Here is a 19,341-nt window from a genome sequence, read left to right on the forward strand (position 1 = left end):
AGAAAGGGTTCCCCAAAAAATGAATTTACTCAACCTTTTTTTCTTCAGTAGAAGATTATAGAAGATTTTTAGCTGATTCAGTTCTCCTTGGCGATTCTTATAAATTTTACGTAAGTTATTAGGAATACCACAATACTCATGGTACAATACGCATAGCCTTTTATTACTTGCTGGACTAGCTCTGTGCGTGTTTGAACTCATGTACATGCACATGGTACCAGAAGTGCACACTGTACGTTGATGTATGCTTTTGATATTTAATCACAGAACATTAAGACGCAAGGAGAACTTACACTCGATTTGAGAAGTGCCTCGTCTGAACATGATAAGGAAAGTTAGAATGCATAAATTATCAAGAAATTATCTTTCTTCTAGACGTTTTTTCAATAAACAATAAAACCCATTTATGTTCATTGTCAATGTGGCCTGGCTTGACGAATGTACAGTAAAATTATGGCAGATTCTGTGTGTCCTGTCTTAACTTGAATTCTTTACTTGGGTATTGTCCATTGGTCAATTGAACTTTCCTAAAAAAGCAAGCCCAATAATATCAAAGTAATTCTGTGGGAAAACTAAAGACTTTGCAACACCATGTGCTGTGTGTGTATCTTTGTGTGGATGTATTTTTCCACAATTAAAATTATTAAACCTAATTATTAAAATTTCCATAATTATATAATTATAATAGTTTTTACAGTGATCAAAGTGCCATTTCTGAAATTAATCTCCTGGTATCTGTGTTTTCTTTGTTTCATTTTAGAGAAACTGGTGACATAGTGTTGAAAATCTGCAATCTAATGCCGCAGGACACTGGCATCTACACGTGTGTTGCTGTGAATGACCATGGTACAGCCTCCTCATCTGCATCCATTAAAGTACAAGGTAATTTTTTTTTTTTTAAATAAGAAAACCATGTGGCTTGCGATCCATCTTTCCACATTTAAATGAGATTACAATCAATCTTTGATTGTTACAATGACAATCTTTGGTGTAGGTATCCCAGCAGCCCCTGCTCGACCGGTGGCACAGGAGGCAAGCAGCACTGCAGTGATTGTCCACTGGCTTCCTCCAGCCAGCTCAGCAAATTCTGCCATCTCCAGCTACACTGTGGAATATAGGCAGGAAGGTAAACTATTACACGAGCATAAAATCTGATGCTTTTTAAGAATGCAGTTTTTCACCTGGCAGCATGTAATTCACCATGTGCAGGGCCGGAGCAAGCTAAACTGCCGCTCTAGGCAAAGGACAGTCACGCCGCCCTCAAACCTAAAGTAAAACTTTAGGGGGGGGGGGGGGGGCTTATTATTATTATTGGGGGTCTATTATATAACTGAGGCGCGGTGGCGAGGGTAGTTTAGGGGACGCCACCATCTCTATTCTGCCACGCTGAACGCGGATATAACTGAGGCGTGGGTGGCGAGGATAGTTTCGGGGACGCCGCTCTCTATATTCTGCCACCCTAGACGCGGATATAATTGTGGGCGCGGGTGGCGAGGATAGTTTCGGGGACGCCGCCCTATCTATTCTGCCATCCTAGGCGGCCGCCTAGGTCGCCTCTATGGAAGCGCCGGCCCTGACCATGTGTGGTTACAAGCGCTTTTTTTCTGACACAATGTTGTGCTTCACACAATACCCATCAGGTGGCACAAGAAGCAACTTTCAGTAGTTCATCTAAAGCAGGGATGCTCGACCCTGTTCCTGAAGACCTACATTTATAATATTTTAGTTTTATTTATTTCATCTTTGATCAACTAAATGCATGATTAAATCACACTGAACTGAGCTAAACTGAACTGAACTGAACTTTAACACTAAAACCTGAACCACACTGTTCCAGTTACTATGACCATTTATGTGAAGCTGCTTTGACACAATCTACATTGTAAAAGCGCTATACAAATAAAGCTGAATTGAATTTAATTGAATCCTTGGTTAATGGAAAAATACTGTAAAGAAAGAGACGGAAAACTGAGCTCAAATTTTAGAATACTAGTGTAAGATATAATGTAAAGCCTGTTTTATTAAAAGGGTTGGAGATGTATTGAAAATGGTTCTAAAAAGAATGACGATAAACCCAAAATTTGTTATTTTGTGCTTTTGAACATCCAGCGTTTGGTAAACGTATGTGTCTCTCTATTTGTGTGCAGATTCTCTGGTATGGCAGCAGTTGGTGGTCTCCACGGCAGATGTGTGTGTGAAGATTGACAATCTGATTCCTGGTGGGCACTACCAGTTCAGAGTCAGTGCCAGTAATCCCTGGGGCACCAGCCCGCCTAGTGAACCCTCAAACATGGTGACATTATCCAGCACAGGTAAATACAATTGAATAAAATATGAATACTTTCTGTCTGCAGGTGTTGTTGTCATCTACAGCAGCATCCTAACTGAAATGGATCCTCTTGGAAGGCTTTTGAAAGAATGTTTTAGGGTTCCTGCTCAAAGCCAACATCAACTCCCTGACTTTTTATTTCTCTGAATAAAAGGCTGAATTTTCATCACACAGATTTCCTGTAAATCCTGGCCACAGTAAAAAATATCCAAAAGTTCTCTTTTGTATTTAGTTTTCCCCCCCCTATTTATTTATTTATGAAAAAAGACTATGGCTATGGAAATCGCTTACTACTAAGTAAGTACTGCATTCGAATTTTAATTTACTACTCAATCATTAGAAAAGTACGTTCTATATAGCATGAATGTGAGTAGTATGAATGGAACTCGGACATACTACATTCACCATTTTGTCATGATCAGGTGACCCACCTGCATCAGTTGTTTCGCTTCACTCCTATTCATGAATTCTCTCGCGGTATACCAAGGGATATCATAGCATGAATCGGATGTGCACTTCAGAATCTCGGATGTAGTAGATCATCTGGGTACTTTTCGCATGTCGTTTTTCGAATTCTATAAATTCGGACATACTACTCGGCTCACTGTTTTTAGCGTACTATATAGTATGGATGCATTTTCGGACGCAGCTTATGTGTACACTGGCAAACTTTGGGAGGAAACAAAAGATGCACGATCAGTTGAAAAACAGGGGTCAAACACACTAACACATGAGCAAGGAAATCAAAATATACCACATATAAGTGACAGTATTTTTGTAATCTGGGATTAACTACTTTGCAAAAGATACACTACATTCTAGTATAACTAAAGTATTCACAAAAGCATAATAATGAAAGTTTTTTGTCAGAAGCATTACTGATGCTATGAAATACTGTTTAATTTAGCAGTGCTACATTTGAGAACCAAGCTTTACTGTTTATTATTTTCCATTTTCTTATACTCTGTTACGAATTAAATTAAAAAAAATCCTTAATCAAAAAGAGATGTAACCAAAAACGTAACAAAATAACAGGGATTAAAAATATAATCCCTGGTGCCCCCGCGCTCTCTCTCCCCAAAATATAAACCAAAAACACAACCACTAAGAATTAACAAGAAAATATGACTTATTTACAGAAATAAGGAGCAAAAATAACATCAGGAGGGGTCAGCCAAAATAAATGACAATAAACCAAGCTAACTAAATTAGATTAAACTTCCCTAGAAAACAAATAGAATAAAATACAGAAAACTTACCTCCCTACTAACAAACACAGGAGAAAACGAAAATAACAAATAAGGCACCAAACCTCCCTACATGCTCCAAGCCCGACAGGGAGACAGTAAACCGGGTTTCAATCGCCGGTTAAAAATTAACACAACGGCATCTCAATATACAAGCAAACACTCATGGGATCACGTTCTCCACTGAGTACAAGCGGGGAAATCGAGAGAGAGCGGGGAGCCATCGAACCCATGTTCTCTGCAGGTTTTTATAGCCGCCGCCAATCATGGTCCGTCCCAACGTAATCCGCTGCACCTGCGAATACTTAGAGTGAGAAAGAGAGAGAGAGCGAGAGAAAGAGCGCGAGAGAGACACACACAAGCCTACACTACACTACTCGTAACAACTCTAATTATTTTTTTTCATGCAGCATCAACATATGATGGCGCTGGAATCCAGTGGAAAGACAACTTTGAATCTGCTTTTACAGAATTATGTGAAATTGGGCGGTAAAGTCCTTATTTCAAACCTTCTTCAAAATGGATGCAGTAAACCCCCAGCCTGTCTGTAAGAAACTGAGCCTTTTTAATGTTCTGTGTTTAAGGGGTCGTTTCTCTGTGGTGAGGAAGTGTCTCAGTAAAGCCACTAAGCAGGAGGTTGCTGTGAAGTTTGTGAATAAGAAGATGCACAAGAAAGAACAGGTGGCCCATGAAGCTGATATTCTACGCCATGTCCAGCACCCCCAACTGGTGTCACTGATTGATACATACGAGTCGCCTACAGCCTACATGCTGATTCTTGAACTGTAAGTAAATCCATTTGGAATGCAAATATGGATGGTTGGCACTGTTGCCTCACAGCAAGAAGGCTGTTCTACATGCACTATAGGTCAATTGGATGAACTAAATTGGCCTTGGTGTATGAGTGTGCCTGTGAATTTGAGAGTGTAAGGGTGTTTCCCAGTACTGGGTTGCGACTGGAAGGACATCCGCTGCATAAAACATATGGTGGAATAGTTAGTGGTTCATTCGGTTCTAGAAATTCCTGATAAATAAGGGACTAAGTGTAGGGAAAAAAATGAATGAATGAATGAATACCCTGCTGAAAAATCCAGCTTGAACCAGCCTAGGCTGGTTGGCTGGTTTTAGAGGGGTTTTGGCCATTTCCAGGCTGGTTTCCAGCCATTTCCAGCCTGGTCCTAGCTGGTCAGGCTGGAAAATGACCAGCTAAATCCAGCTAAAGCTAGCTTGACCAGCCTGGTTTAAGCTGGACATAGCTGGTTTTGGCTGGGCTCCCAGCCTGGCTAGGCTGGTCAAGCTGGTTTTAGCTGGTCATCTCCCAGCCTGACCGACCAGACTGAAAATTGCTGGAAACCAGCCTGGAAATGGCCAAGACCCTTCTAAAACCAGCCTGGTCGACCAGCTAAAACCAGCCAACCAGCCTAGGCAGGTTTAAGCTGTTTTTTAAGTAAGGTAAGTCTAAATCTTTTAGTGTGTGCACACAATCAAATGCAATGCCATGATCATTTGTGTATGTTTTCAGTGTTGAGGATGGACGTCTGCTTGACTATCTGGTAGCTCATGATGAACTGATGGAGGAGAAAGTGGCATTTTTTATTAAAGACACACTGGAAGCTCTGCAGCACTTGCACACCTGCAGAGTGGCTCATCTAGATCTCAAGGTAAAACATAATGCCACCACATGCATCCACAGGTAGCTGCTAGCTGACACTTTTCTGCAATGCTACTTGTATACAAGTAATAGCATTACAATACACAAGCAATAAAGTGGAGGAACTACGACGTCACCTTGTAGGCTAATCGGCTGCTAGCATAAAACTGGTTTCCTCAATAAAATCCCTATAGGATTTTCCCATAGGCTTTTCAAAGATTACAAAAATTAAGCTCTGTGTTCAAACCGTTTTGTCCAGCCGGACAATCTTCACACGAAAATACAACTTTGAGCACTTTTGGATCTTAAATGCAAACGCAAGAACTGAAAAGCTAACAGTAGGCTATAAACGGACTACAGTGCCTTCAGGGTGCTGACCTGTGACGTCAGCACCACCCTGCTTCAGACAACTTTTCACGCTTATTTTTAGAAATATGGTCCATGACAAAGATTTAATCTCTCTGTTTATTATATTATAATCCACGCTATATATTCTAAACAAATAAATACGGAAAAACACATAAACCTACATGCCTTTTGGATCGTTTTTACATGGGAAATACATCTGTTTTGCTTTACGGTTGTTGTAAAAGTTTTAAAACCGTATGTAAACATGTGCCTGCATAGTAATATCATAAAACATTTTAAAAAGTGTTCACTTACCTTAGCTGAACAGATGGTAACTGCCTGCTTACCTTAATGAATGACAGAAATGAGGCGTGAGGAACAAGTCTATCAAATGCTGGCAAGCTCCATGATGGATCGAGAACAACATTTAATATTCTTCTTTTGTCACTAAGTACAGCGTAAAGCAACCTATACAGTCACATCTGCTATACATTTTATGGAGGAGTGTAAATACTGCAATTATGACCGTTAAATGTGTTCAGATCAATCAATTGATTGCATTAAAATAACAGTTAATATGTATGTATTTTTACACAATTATTCACACGTTTGCATTACTGAGAGCAGGAAAGAGACAGGCTGCACTGATAACGTTTAATTAAGATAAATGATCAACAAATTATTTTTCTTGACAGTATTTACAAGTGAGGACATAATCTACACACAATATGATTTCCCGATAAGAAAAAACACAACAGACTTTAAAATACTATTCATAAAAACAAACAAATGGAAATGCCCAACACAAGCAAGCTGCGCTCCAGATCAGCTCAATGACGTATAATGTCTCCGACAGCACCTGTAGTCCCATTTAGCAACTTGATAGTAACTGTCTTTTTAAAGAAGCCTAACTCATTTAACAAATCAAGAGTGTGATGTAACTGATGTGTTTTATGTCATAGAATAAAACATAAACATAACACAGAGTTTGTGTTAGCCACGAACCTTATTTAAGCGATTTAACTAAAATCCCATTGAAAAATTCCACTGACTTTGTGACAAGGGAATCTAAACAAAAATGCTAACTCACTTCCGGGTTTTTTTGCATACAAATTGACATTATAGTTCCTCCACTCTATACTCTATTAATTGTGTAGTTGTAACTAAAAGCCTAGCAACTGTATTACATTGTTATAAATGACACCTGTCATAGCAACTGTATAGTACACATAGTACACTCTTCTTTTGTCATTTTGATTTTATTACACATCAATTCAATTCATCTTTATTTCTGTAGCACTTTTACAGTGTAGATTGTCTCAAAGCAGCTTCACATAGAAGATTATAGTAAATTGAAACCGTGTCAGTTCAGTTTTCAGTGTTGAAGTTTAGTTCAGTTCAGTGTGGTGTAATAATTTCTGGTTGACAGTTCAAACAGTAAACAGCAAATCCAGCGATGGGCAGCTCCACAAGTCCCAAACCATCAAGCCATTTGGCGAAAGTGAAGTATTTAAAAACCTTAAGAGAAACCAGGCTCAGAAGGGCACGACCATTTCTCCTATGGCCAAATGTCTTGTGCAAAGCGGCAGTCTAGGCACCGGAGCCTGGAGAACGAAGAACGTCCATCATGGAGAAGCTGCAGGTGGGAGTGGTCACCGGCTGGCGTACAGGCTTGCCCTTCAAGATCAATGCACAGACTCGTCTGTCACTGGGGTCTTACAGGGATCAGTCTCATGCTCTCCACTCCTCCATGACTGCAACAGTAGCTGCTCAGGATACAGCCTGGTCCAGGATTATAGAAACCTCATGAATAATAAGAAAGACTAACACAAGCACAGATGCCGTTCAAATTGTAATGTCTTTTGGGAATTGTTTCCAGCTCTGGTTGCCTAAATAATGCAGACTAACAATCCTTTAGAGGATTTGGATTTCAACAGCATTTGTGTTTTATGTGTATGCTAATGCAAAGAGATGCGTCTTTAATCTAGTTTTACATCACTAATTTTTCTGATTTTTTTTAATGTTTGTATTTGGGTTTTTACCAAAGCCTAATTCAATTCCATGTAAACAGCTCCAATAGATGGTGGGCAAAGCGAGGCTTCGTGAAACAGTCGAAGCAAATGTGTCGAAGCTTCGAAACCCCACTCTACAGTGACACCTAGTGGTCATTTTTTATATATTGCACTGAAACAGCTTCAGCAAAGAACAGTTGAGCAAATTGAGGCTTTAAACCCCACTTTGTATACTTGGACGTTCAAGTACTTTAATGGAGTGGTTAAGGTGTCTGACTACCATGCGGGCATAGCGGGTTCGAATCCCGGCTGATACAGTTGTTTTGAAATGCTTTAATACCAGTTGATAATGCTTTGCTCTTGTATCGTTTTGTTTCAACATTGGTCTGATATACGAATAAACAATTTGTGAATAAATATGTCTTGTTTTGGTCTCAAAACAGGGTTGTTGCTAGATCAGAAACTGTGGCCTGAAGTTATCAAGAATTATTTATATTATACATTAAATTTCTCATTTCTTGTATTTTATTAATGTTTACCCAAACCCTAAACCCAACTATCACAGTACTGTAAAATTATTAATTATAGTTTTACAGTGTTACAAAAAATGATGCTATATTGATGGCGTAACTGCAGCTGTATCCTATTTAGGCTACACAAATCAAAAACATGATTAAATACATCAAACCATAATTTCAGAGTACTTGTACAAGTCGGGATTCGAACCCAAAACGTCATTCGAAGCACAGTAACAGGCAGCGTGCACATGCACAGTCCTGGCAGTCAAATGGAGATTTGCCGGGTCTCGAAACGCTTCTAAGCTGATCCATGCTTTGAACAGCTTTAGTCACGTGACCAGGTGTTTCAAAACACTTTAGTCACGTGACTTGGGTGCTTCGGTGCAGTCTTTCGAAACGCTTGCGCTTCAGGATCTCGACACTGTGGCTGTTTCTCAATTCCAAGAACGCAGAGAACGGACTTGTGTTCTTGTGGAGACCGGTCTTGCCAGGTGTCCTCGGAAGAATGAACTCAGGAGACCGCGTGGGCAGAGAACGCGTCCTTTGAGAATTGAGATGCTGCGTTCTTCCTGATGGTCACATGACCTTCACATGTTTTAAATGGTAAATTATTTAAACATTACAGCCTTCATACAACGATTTATTGTTTTTCCCCTTTTCAAAATATATACTTTGCATAAAAACATTATAAATATATGTTGCACAATATAAATAAAACAGATTTTAATACAAATTTCAGCAAACAAACACCCTTAATGTGTTTATTCCTTTATTAAGATGTCCATGGTAATGTTTACTTCACCGTTTCATTTAGGGAAACTCTTGAGGTAAATATCTATGAACATTAATAAGTAATCTAGATAAAATGCTGCGCTTCCCACCTCCAGTCGCAATGACTTCTGGGACTTCCAGAGCGAGTTCGGTGCTCAAGTCTGCATCCGTGCGTCCTCGATTTCAAGATATCATCCGGGAAGTTTTACGCGTCCTCCGTACTTGCGGTCTTGAGTATTGGAACTGAACTTAGGCAGCTGATGATGACTTTTTACGAGAACACGAGGACGCAAGACCGCTGAAGAACGCATATTGAGAAACAGCATGTGTAAAAAACGTCAGTTTCACGTCCGCCATCCCTACCGTTAGATATATTACCCCAGGAAAATACATGGCATGTTTATTACTTATTCCTCCCACTGCAAGTGGCAGTTAAATGAAAATATAGAAATGTACTCAATAAGCTAATATGATTATCTCTTTTTCAGCCTGAAAACTTGTTGGTGGACCTCCACGTTCCGGTACCCTGCGTGAAGCTCTCAGATCTAGGTGATGCTGTACAGGTTTCAAGTCACCGCTACGTACATCTCCTCCTGGGTAACCCCGAGTTCGCTGCTCCAGAGCTCATCCAGGGCACTCCAGTGTCCCTCTCTACAGATGTGTGGAGTGTAGGGGTGCTGGCCTACGTCATGCTTAGTGGAGTCTCCCCATTCCTGGATGAGAGTCTGGAGGAGACCTGCGTCAACATCTGCAGGCTGGACTTCTGCTTTCCTCAAGAGTACTTCTCCGATATAAGCCAGGCAGCCAAAGACTTTATTGTGTCCACGCTTAACCAGGATCCCAGGAAGAGGCCAAGCTCGGCCTCGTGTCTTCAGCACCCATGGGTCAGTGCTCATAGTGGAGATTACTCCAAAGCACCTCTGGATACTGTCAGACTCGCTGCATTTATAGACAGACGCAAACAGCTACATGATGTCAGGCCTGTCACAAACATTAAAGGAATGGTCAGCAGCAGTATGGGACACACCTTATGAGAAAAATTCATGGACTCTAGCATGTTCTATGCTGTATTTCAACATTATATGTAAATTACATTATATCATATCATTTGGAATGTGCACTTACTGTTTACGGTGTTCCTGTACATGTGAATTTACTGGCCGGCACCATAATGATTTGTTGGACTTTGAGTTCAACACCATTGGTGAGATCATTAGCAATTAATAGGAAAATACGTGCCCGGGAACAGTGGAAACTGAAGAGCTAGGAGAAATAACAATGAATGTCATATTAAAGCTTAGGCATGTGTTTTGAAATGTTAGCAGCCCTAAATAGACTAGCAGTTGGTTGTGTTTAGGACTCGCGAGAAAAGTTCAACCAAAAATAGCAATTTGTCATTACTTTCTTGTCACTCCAAACCCACAAGATGTTTGAAAATAAATAGGTGTTTTATACAGTGAAAGAAAAGAATGAACGAAATGTATTTGCGTTTACATTTATTTTAATATAGCACATAAGGTCTGATTTCCTGACTTTGGTTGTCTTGTTTCACAAATGTATTGCAGTTTGAATATATACAGGTTCAAATGTAATTAGATTTTTCGATAATAAAGGCTCCTACACACCGGGACGCTTTTCGTTTGCGTTTAACGTTAGAGTTTTATAAGACGTTTTTCAGTATTCAAACCCAAGTGCTTTTCACTGGCGTCAAGCTGAAGAGTATGCAAAATCACTCTTTTGAAGGTAGATGGTGCTGCACAACTTTAAAGGGTCATGAAACACTAAACACATTTTTTGAGCTGTTGACAGTCGTATATGTGTCCCACACTGCTAAAAACACTATTAGGACACCTATATTTCACTAAAAAGTGTAAATTGGTTGTTTTTGCGTTATTTCAAGCAAATTCGTACTTCCGGTTTGAAACTAATTTTTGAAGCTGCGTCACGGTCATGACATAATAGCATGTATTCCAGCATGCAGACTGGACGTCTGTGCCAAAGTGTGTCTTATTACGTCTTACAGCCTGCTGCATTAATGCATGAGTAAGGCTTGGTTCAAACCAATCAGCGTGCTCTATTGTGCAACTTTATATATATTCATTACTGTCATAGTGTTCAGACGGCAGAGACGCCACGTTGTGTTGGCAAAACAAGCGTGAAGTGTTGCTTTTATAGTTTGCTGTAGTTAAGTTTTGTTTTCATTTTCTCTCTGTGAGAGCGCAGACTCACGTGTGGATTAACAGTGTACGCGACGCTCGACAACAATAACTTACGTGTCTAAGGAGAAACATTGTTTACCTGAGAGCTGTTCTCATCTGCAAACGCTGAGATCCGGATTCGCTTGTAGTCTCTTAATAAAGACGCGGCTCTAGTTGCTGTGGATTGTTCTGTCTCTACAGATTTGGTAAGTGAGCGACCAGTGCTCTTTGTTTATTCAGTTCGTATTTTATTCGTATCGAACAAACTATTGCACCGAGTGTAAACAAGTTAGCTTTACAACCAAACTATAACCTCATGTAGGATTTTGTGACCGGAATAACACACGCAGCTTTCTGACACTACCTGCCAAGTGCATCTAAGTTTCCGGGAAATGCTGAGTTTTTTTTCTCTCATTCGGCGTGCGGTATCAAACATTGCATGAAAATACACGCTTAGAGCAGCTCCTCGAATCAAATATCTCGTTTGTCGAGAGGGACATGAATGAATTCCCTGAATGAAAGAGCCAAACTGCAGTTAAAGTCCACCATTTAATAATTTGGCAAATAATTCGACTACAGATGTCTATGTAAACACAGTCACTTTGTCCCCTGTTGGGTGTGTGTTTTGACTCTGAAATTCAGCGCGCCCAAATAGACACTCCCACACCAAGCCTCTTTTCTTCCTCTGACACTCCCCCCTAAACAGAGCTGGACACGCCCACTTTTCTGACTTTTTCCCAAAGTAGAGGTGTGAAAACACTCTGCTGAAACCAGGGGGTTTCATGGCCCTTTAAGCTTCTGACACCCGCTTGTAACACAGAAGAAGAGGAGTAGAGGAAGTTCACACGATTGTTGATAAAGTTACTGGTGACTTAAACAAGCATGGATTATTCAAGCAGCAGCTCTAGCGATAAAGAAATGATTAGTGTTCACAAGAGCAATAAGCAGCTCCACGTTCATATCGCCTCTGGGCGTTGTCTTCAATGTGCGCTCGCATTGACAGTTTTGCGCTTGAGCGCCTTCAAGTGCTGTTTACTGTAACTTCAGCAGCTCCGTGCATGTGAGCAAAAGTGCTGATCTGATTGGTGGAGAAGGTTTTGACACGGCGCGTCAAAACCAAAAACATGGCCATGAGCCGTTTTTTTTTTTTTTTTAAATGACGCTTTTGCGCCTCGCGGTTTGCGGGTTGTGTGCATGATCACATTAACACCTGTTATTTAGTCCCGAGGTGTTAAACGTCGACGGAAAACGTGAGCAAAAAAACGTCTCGGTGTGCACGGGCCTTAAGGGTGCTTTCACATCTGTAGTTCGCTTCATTTGGTCTGGACCAAAGGCAATAAATGATACATTGTAGCATTTTCTGCCCTCTTTGCTGCTGACTTTGGTCCAAACCACATGAAAAGAACCAAAATGCAGTCATCTGACAAAATCCACATCTCTCATTGGCCAGATGGTGCTGAGCATAGTTCCTAAACTGCTTTTTGATAAGTCAGAATTAACATGCGGGAAAATGCCAGTGAACTCCCGCAAGTAAAAACACCGGCAGACACAAAATGTCGCTTTTTACTAAGGAGCTACGACTGATTGTATCCCTGCTTATAGTATACTATATAGTTTGTATACATCACTTTAGACAAATTATACATTTCAAGAATGAAGTGCGGCTGTGGCGTGGAAAACTATGATTTAATGCATCGCACATCACTTCAGGAGGAGGCGTGAATTAACTTAGCAACATGGTCATCTTGCGGAAATATTACCAACGATCCATCAGGTACGGTTTTCCTCTCTCTCTCTTTCTCTCTGTTGGTAAAGCGCTGTAAATGAATATTTTTCCTCCATATCCCATAATGCACAGCACATCGGCCTACAGCAGCTGGATTAGTCCAAAAGGCGCAGTACTTTTTGCGGTTGGGTCTGTTTTAGTACAGATCATATTCTCACCACAAAGGAACCGCTCTGGGGTTCGTTTGAAAGCGTACCGAGACCACCTCTTCAAGCCGGTCTCTGTACGCTTATTTGGTCCACTTTTGGTGCCCATTCGAGTACAATTGCTGCATTCTCACCTGCCCAAACGAACCGCACCAAAAGGGAAAACGAACTCGTGCGATTCAATCGAACTAAATAAGGCAAGTGTAAAAGCACCCTAGGGCTGGTTCAAATTAATATATATGGGAGACAGGGGTAGGAGATTCCCAGATGCACAACTATTGTGAATATATAATTACATGTATTATTTAACTTAATATCATCATGTCATCATTTTCTGCTCTGTAAGCAAAATGCTTGCAACATCTTTGGGTTTTCTACATAAATTACACATCAATGTACGCATTTGCAGAGAAGAAAACAGAGCTGTGTCACAAAGCTGGATGTCTGCAGTAGCCAGGAAAAGAGAATACCAATGGCTATGGCAAAGGGTGCAAAGAAACATTAGAAATGTGCACAGTAATGCAACTGTTCCTAGTACTAATCTAGACAGTGAAGCACACATTTCCAGACACACTCTGCCACTCCATAACTCAGGCCTAAAAAAATACAGGGACAGGAGATTTTGACAATATTGGCATTGATGCAGTCAATGGTGAGACACTGCTACATCATACAATGACTGTAGACACAGAAAACAGGGATACAGAATATTCCAGTAGAGACAGATGTTTGTTTTTTTTTTTTGATAGATGGGAGTATTCTGACAACATTGATATGCCCACTGACAACTTAGCTAAGGCGTTAAAGAAGTGGATTTGTGGCTCTAACATCAAGCACAATGCTGCAGACTCACTGCTTAAAGTTCTCAGGAATCAAGGCCATAAACACCTGCCATCCACTGCTAAAACATTGTTAAAAACTGAATATTGAAAGTCCAATGGTGTCTGGAGTGGAATCTGTTACATTTGGAGTGACTGAGCAATTAACAATGTGCTTGAATCAGTGTCCTTACAATTATGAAAGAGTCATCCTTGAGATTGAGATTTAACTCAATGTAGATGGACTGCCCCTCTTTAGGAGCACTGGTGAATCTTTTTGGTCTGTACTCTGCACAGTACATCTAAAATCAGCAAGCATATTTCCTTTTGGCCATTGCCCTTACTGAGGCCAAGCACAAATCACTTGACTTAATCAAAGTCATATCAGATGAACGATGTGAATGTAACAAATGGCTTCTCATGGGGAGAAACAGCAGTTAATGTGAGACTGAGGTGTATTACATGTGATGCAAAAGCAATGCTGAAGTGCATCAAACGATTTTCAGGTTACTATGGCTCAGACAAGTGCCCCCAAAAAGGCTTTTGAAAGGGGCGCATGACGTACGAAGAAGTGCATGACCTTAGTTTAAGGTATGATTTCTCATTCAGAGAGCAATATCAGCCTTAACACCATCAAGAAAATACTGTTGTCCCCTTTCAGCAATCTACAAATTGACATGGTCAAGTCTTTTCCTGTTGACTACATGCACCAGTGCTGCCTGGGTGGTAATACAAAACACGCTCCTCCTGTGGTCACGGGGCAATGGCTATCACCAGCTCAGCTGAGGGAGGTCAGTCAGAGGCTAAGGAATTTGAGATGTGACATACCCCATGTTTGCCAGGAAGCCATGCAGTTTGAGGGAATTAAAGAGATGGAAGGCCAATGAATTCTGACAGGTTAAGCTCTACATGGGCAAAGTTGATCTGCGGGAAGTCCTACCAGAAAGCACTGTACAGTCATTTCATTGCCTTTAGTGTTACTATGAGCAAACTAGTGTCTCCACACTTAACACAAACCTACAATACGTATGATCATTAACTCCTCACATGTATGGTGAAAAATTTCTAGTGTGCTACTGTATGTGCACTCACTGTTTCACCTCACTGCTGATGCCACCACAGAAAAGTGTACGTCTATTTATAAGTGAACACTAGAAAATGTCTTTTGATGTATTTATAACCACCGGTATTAAATGATTGATCCATAAAACTTACAAAATTGAAGAACTAACAAAATAACAAGAGCTTTAATTAGTTTAGCATGTCATGAAATCATAAGCAGACAATGTAGACCTGTCTGATTTCATATTAAGTCTCTAATTTTTAGGATGCCTGTCTGACACGTGGAGAAGAATTTTCTGCAGAAGTGATGCCTTAACCTGCAAATACATGTGGAGAAAGGTAGAAATGTTAGGTGTGAACTGTAGTAAGAGATTCTTTTTTTCTGTCCAAAACTAAGACAAAATAATGTACATAAAGGTCGTTACATCTTATAAATATATTCTGCTGTTTTGTTTAAAAACTTTATTAAAAGCCTAGATAGATGTTTAAATGAATAAATTGATGTTTATGTATTTTACTGTAGCTCCCCTGCAACTTTTACCTCGATTATAGATGGAAATTCTGTGGATGGAAGTGCCTCATCACCACCCCAAACCAGTACCAGACTACAAAGCACTACTCTTCAACTTGATCTGGATGATTTAACACCTAGACCATCTGTTTCAGCTGAAAGTGCACCTTCAGTGTGTGAGAGAACACTGCTAGTTTTGTTTTATTGTTTCCCAATATAAATTTTTTATGTAAAAGTTTCCTTTCCTTAAAGCCGTACTATGACATTTACATTTGTTGGAGCTGCAGAATGGAAGAGCATAAAAGTTCCAGAAAGAGCAGCAATACTGTACAGGCGGTATACTCTGACAAAAAAAGATGAACCCCCACTAAAAGTAAGAATTGATATTAAAGAAGACATGGAGGACCAGAAAGAGGCAATAATACATTTTTACAAGATCCCCAAAATTGATTGAGCTAGACCACTTCAATGCTAACTGTAAGGTACTTAAAATATTAAACAAAAATTGAGACCTTGACATTACCAGACACAAAACAGCCTGTTTCATTTGACGTTGCATGTCATACACTATAATCATTTAATTAGTTATGCTTTTTATATGATACAACATGCTCAGCTTGTAGGGCATCAACCTACGTTAAAAGATCAATCAGGGATTTATTGGGTCATTTCAATGAATCCGGATCCTGAAGATTCAAATCATTGATTCGACTCAATTGATTTCAGACTGAATCAGATAAAAAGATTCACACTTAATCTAACATTTGTCCAGCAAACAGAAGACATCGCATTTTACCAATCTTGTTTATATTTTTACATGGCCGATGATAATAACATAGCACAGTATTGGGTTAACTTTAGCAGGGTAACAAAATCTACAGCTCGAGGCAATGACTTAGAAGCACATATACAAGAAAACAGTTCTTATAAAATGAGAACAAAGATTTTTTGAGCTACACTACGATACATGAAACAAACTTCATAATAAGCAAACGACAAACAAACCACATGCGCACATACACATACACACAAAGAAGTTCAAAGGGTGCAAAATGAGTTGACAACCATCCCAAATTAATTTTAGTACTTCTAACTAGATCTTAGAATCACAATTGAGAAACCACAAAAGCAGAGATTTGGCTTATCTTTAACTGCTTAAGATCAATCAGCAAGAGACAAGGTATGTTTATTACTTGCATGTTTGCTGAAGTTGAGTTTCATTCGCCGGGCTGGCGAAGCACGGTGTTCCTGATTGCGTGGTGACTCACTTTGGTGACGGCTTTGGGTTTACTTGCGAGTGAGTAGCTGTCGTCCTTGGTAACCAATGGTGACAGACTGCTGAGAGTCAGTTTGCAGAAGTGCGGTTTCGGCGATCTCAAAGGTTTGCCTGGAAAGTTTGTGGTGACTCAATAGCGTGTGGCGGTGCAGTGTCCAAGCAGGCAAGAGGGGGCAGAGAGCAACAGCGAGCGTGAGCAAGCCAAAAGCAACATTTTCTTGTTGTAGGGTGTTTTTAAGTGACCTGGATTAGTCCATCCTCATGGCACTGTCTTCCAATGAGCAGTTGGTATAAAGGGCGGGGCCACGCCCTGTATCATTGTACTAAAGGTCAATCATTTACAGACCGCTTGTTAATTTTTATGTGGTAAAATCTCTTGTAAGTTTGTATCTTACATCAAATGTTACAAGACATTTACCAGACATCATACATTTCAGACACATAAAGAAGGTTTCATCTGCTATGAGAGTTAAAAACACATTGATTAATTTGGTTTGTTACAAAGGTTGCAATAAACATTTGAGGAAAATGATGGCGTATTTATCAAAGATGCATCTGCCTTGATTGGAACATTTCAAGAGATTGTTTTTTATTCGTATGCATTAATTTCCAGAGATCCTGTCTCTATAAGTGTGCATCTGGCAGGATGTACCATATCAGGAGCGCATGACCCGGGAGTCATGGAAAAGAATCTCGATAGGCAGTTTTTTCTTGTTGAAAATTTGTAAGACACCATTGTTAGGTGATTAAAATCATTTACCAAATTTGGTAAAGGGTCTCCCGAACATCTGCGCACAAAGTATTGGTGAAGATAGTTAAGTCTTTTGGCTTTCTGTTATGTGATGGTACCTTGAGCCAGTTCTAAACAGTCGCATTTTCACTATCGCGCCTAAAGCAAGCGAGCCAAGGGCAGTCGGGTTTCTACTGTCATTTCTGGGACCTGATCGGGCCAAAAGCGGGGATTTCTCTGAGCCAGCAGCCGGCCTTTTTTAAGCCCGCCGAATACCTTGGGCCAAAAAGGGCCAGCTGGGATTTCGGGGCGGAGTGAAAGGAGAGGCGGGCACTAGTTTTCTGATCGCACACAAGCACCAAACAAATAAATAAGGAAAAGAAAACATATAGCCTTATAGGCTAGTTGTCTTTTTGCTTATGATTTCCCTTATGTTTCCCTTTTAAATGTAAGGCTGTTGCATAAAATATTAAAGTTTTTATTTATAAGGGACATACTTTGCTGCGTCCTGCTTGATGTTTCAATAACGCATAATAATCTTTACATCATATTAAAGACACAGCAGACAGTAAAGGTTTTTGACAATATGAATACAACAGAAAGACATAAAACTTAACAAATTTCGTCTCCACTTTTGTAGGCTCAAAACAATAGTGTTATATCTTGATAAAATAGCACAAGCTGTATTGAAATCATTTAAAGATTTACAAATATTGGCTATAATAATAATCACAATTAATAAATAAACCAATATAAAACAAACAAAACCTAGCTATAACAATTTAGGTATATACAATACACAAATTAAACCGTTTTAAAGCCATATTAAACTTTCATTTTACAAAAGCCTATGTGAAAAAAAATATTTTTGATATTTTCTAAAAACAATAAACACTGGAGGAGGTTTAAAATATTTATAAAGTATTTGGATATGATATTAATCAAATCCTGAAAACAGAGCATTTTTTTGGGTGAGTGAAAACAGAAACTAAGTTACCGTTTTTTCAGAGCGATAACAAAGAGAAACAGAGAAACAATCGATAACAAACTGCACAGGACAGCAGATGAGGAGAAATAAGCAGAAGTGAATAAACACACAAACAGATGAACATAATTAACTAAAAATGGGTTAACAAGGAGGGTGGGACTAGACAATAGACGGGAGAGCACATGACACAGAGACAACACAAGCCAACATGTAGCCAATGAGAGAAACTTCACATTAAACTTAATGAGAGAACTCATTAACCATGCCTTCACAATAAAAGGACAAGACTGAAGCACGACACAATGTAATCACAGAGCCACGTGCTTGGACAACACAAACACAAATAGATGCAAGACACGAGCACAAAATAGATGAAAACACCTTACCGTGCGCTTACACATATGCAACGCGCATGTTTTATCTTAGCGCCAAGTGAAACCAAATAGACGTAGACGCTGAGAATGAACCAGCGCGATGCCGACAGAACAAAACACAAGAGAGCACATCCTAGACAGGCACGCACAGAGTCCGCATCAAGCAGGAGCGCGCATGGTCTGCGCGCGCAGAAGAAGGCACACACAATGACAGAAACAGGACAAGACAGAGACGGACTCTGCCACCAAAACAGAATTTACAAGACCCCTCCAGATTGAGCCTGTGTAGCATATAGTGTGTTAACAATCACTGCATATAAATTTTATTCTTGCATATCCAATTTTAGACCTTCAAAAATATTAACTGTCCAATGCATGCAATTTGCTAGTGTGCTTACCGATTATAAGCCCAACCTTTTCTTGGTCAAGGCTGGGCCTATTACACCCAAGAACCCCCTTTTTTCCAGTTACTAAACGTTTCGACATCTCTGCTGAAAAAACTGAATCCATTAAAGTCCTTGTGAGTTTTTTTTTTTTTTTTTTGGTAGTTTTCTAGTTTGTGTAATCCAGGGCATG

At 39.9% G+C, this 19,341-nt stretch overlaps 1 protein-coding gene and 1 pseudogene across 6 annotated transcripts in view; both read left to right on the forward strand.

The window, feature by feature from the left end:
• Nucleotides 1-10,400, forward strand: part of kalrna (kalirin RhoGEF kinase a) — a 273,541-nt gene extending 263,141 nt beyond the window's left edge. For all 6 annotated transcript variants that reach the window (XM_087267317.1, XM_087267318.1, XM_087267320.1 and 3 more), the window contains 7 exons: nt 761-882; nt 995-1,126; nt 2,148-2,312; nt 3,987-4,065; nt 4,161-4,361; nt 5,099-5,237; nt 9,365-10,400. In XM_087267317.1, the coding sequence (XP_087123443.1) occupies nt 761-882; nt 995-1,126; nt 2,148-2,312; nt 3,987-4,065; nt 4,161-4,361; nt 5,099-5,237; nt 9,365-9,910 (1,384 nt within the window). In that variant the 3' untranslated portion in view covers nt 9,911-10,400. The remainder of the gene's footprint in view (nt 1-760; nt 883-994; nt 1,127-2,147; nt 2,313-3,986; nt 4,066-4,160; nt 4,362-5,098; nt 5,238-9,364) is intronic.
• A 3,701-nt stretch (nt 10,401-14,101) lies between these two features.
• Nucleotides 14,102-15,079, forward strand: LOC147835215 (uncharacterized; annotated as a pseudogene).
• The last annotated feature ends 4,262 nt before the right edge of the window (nt 15,080-19,341 follow it).

The sequence above is a fragment of the Danio rerio genome, chromosome 9 (assembly GCF_052040795.2).
Source record: "Danio rerio strain M-AB ecotype USA chromosome 9, GRCz13ab, whole genome shotgun sequence".
NCBI lineage: Eukaryota > Metazoa > Chordata > Actinopteri > Cypriniformes > Danionidae > Danio > Danio rerio.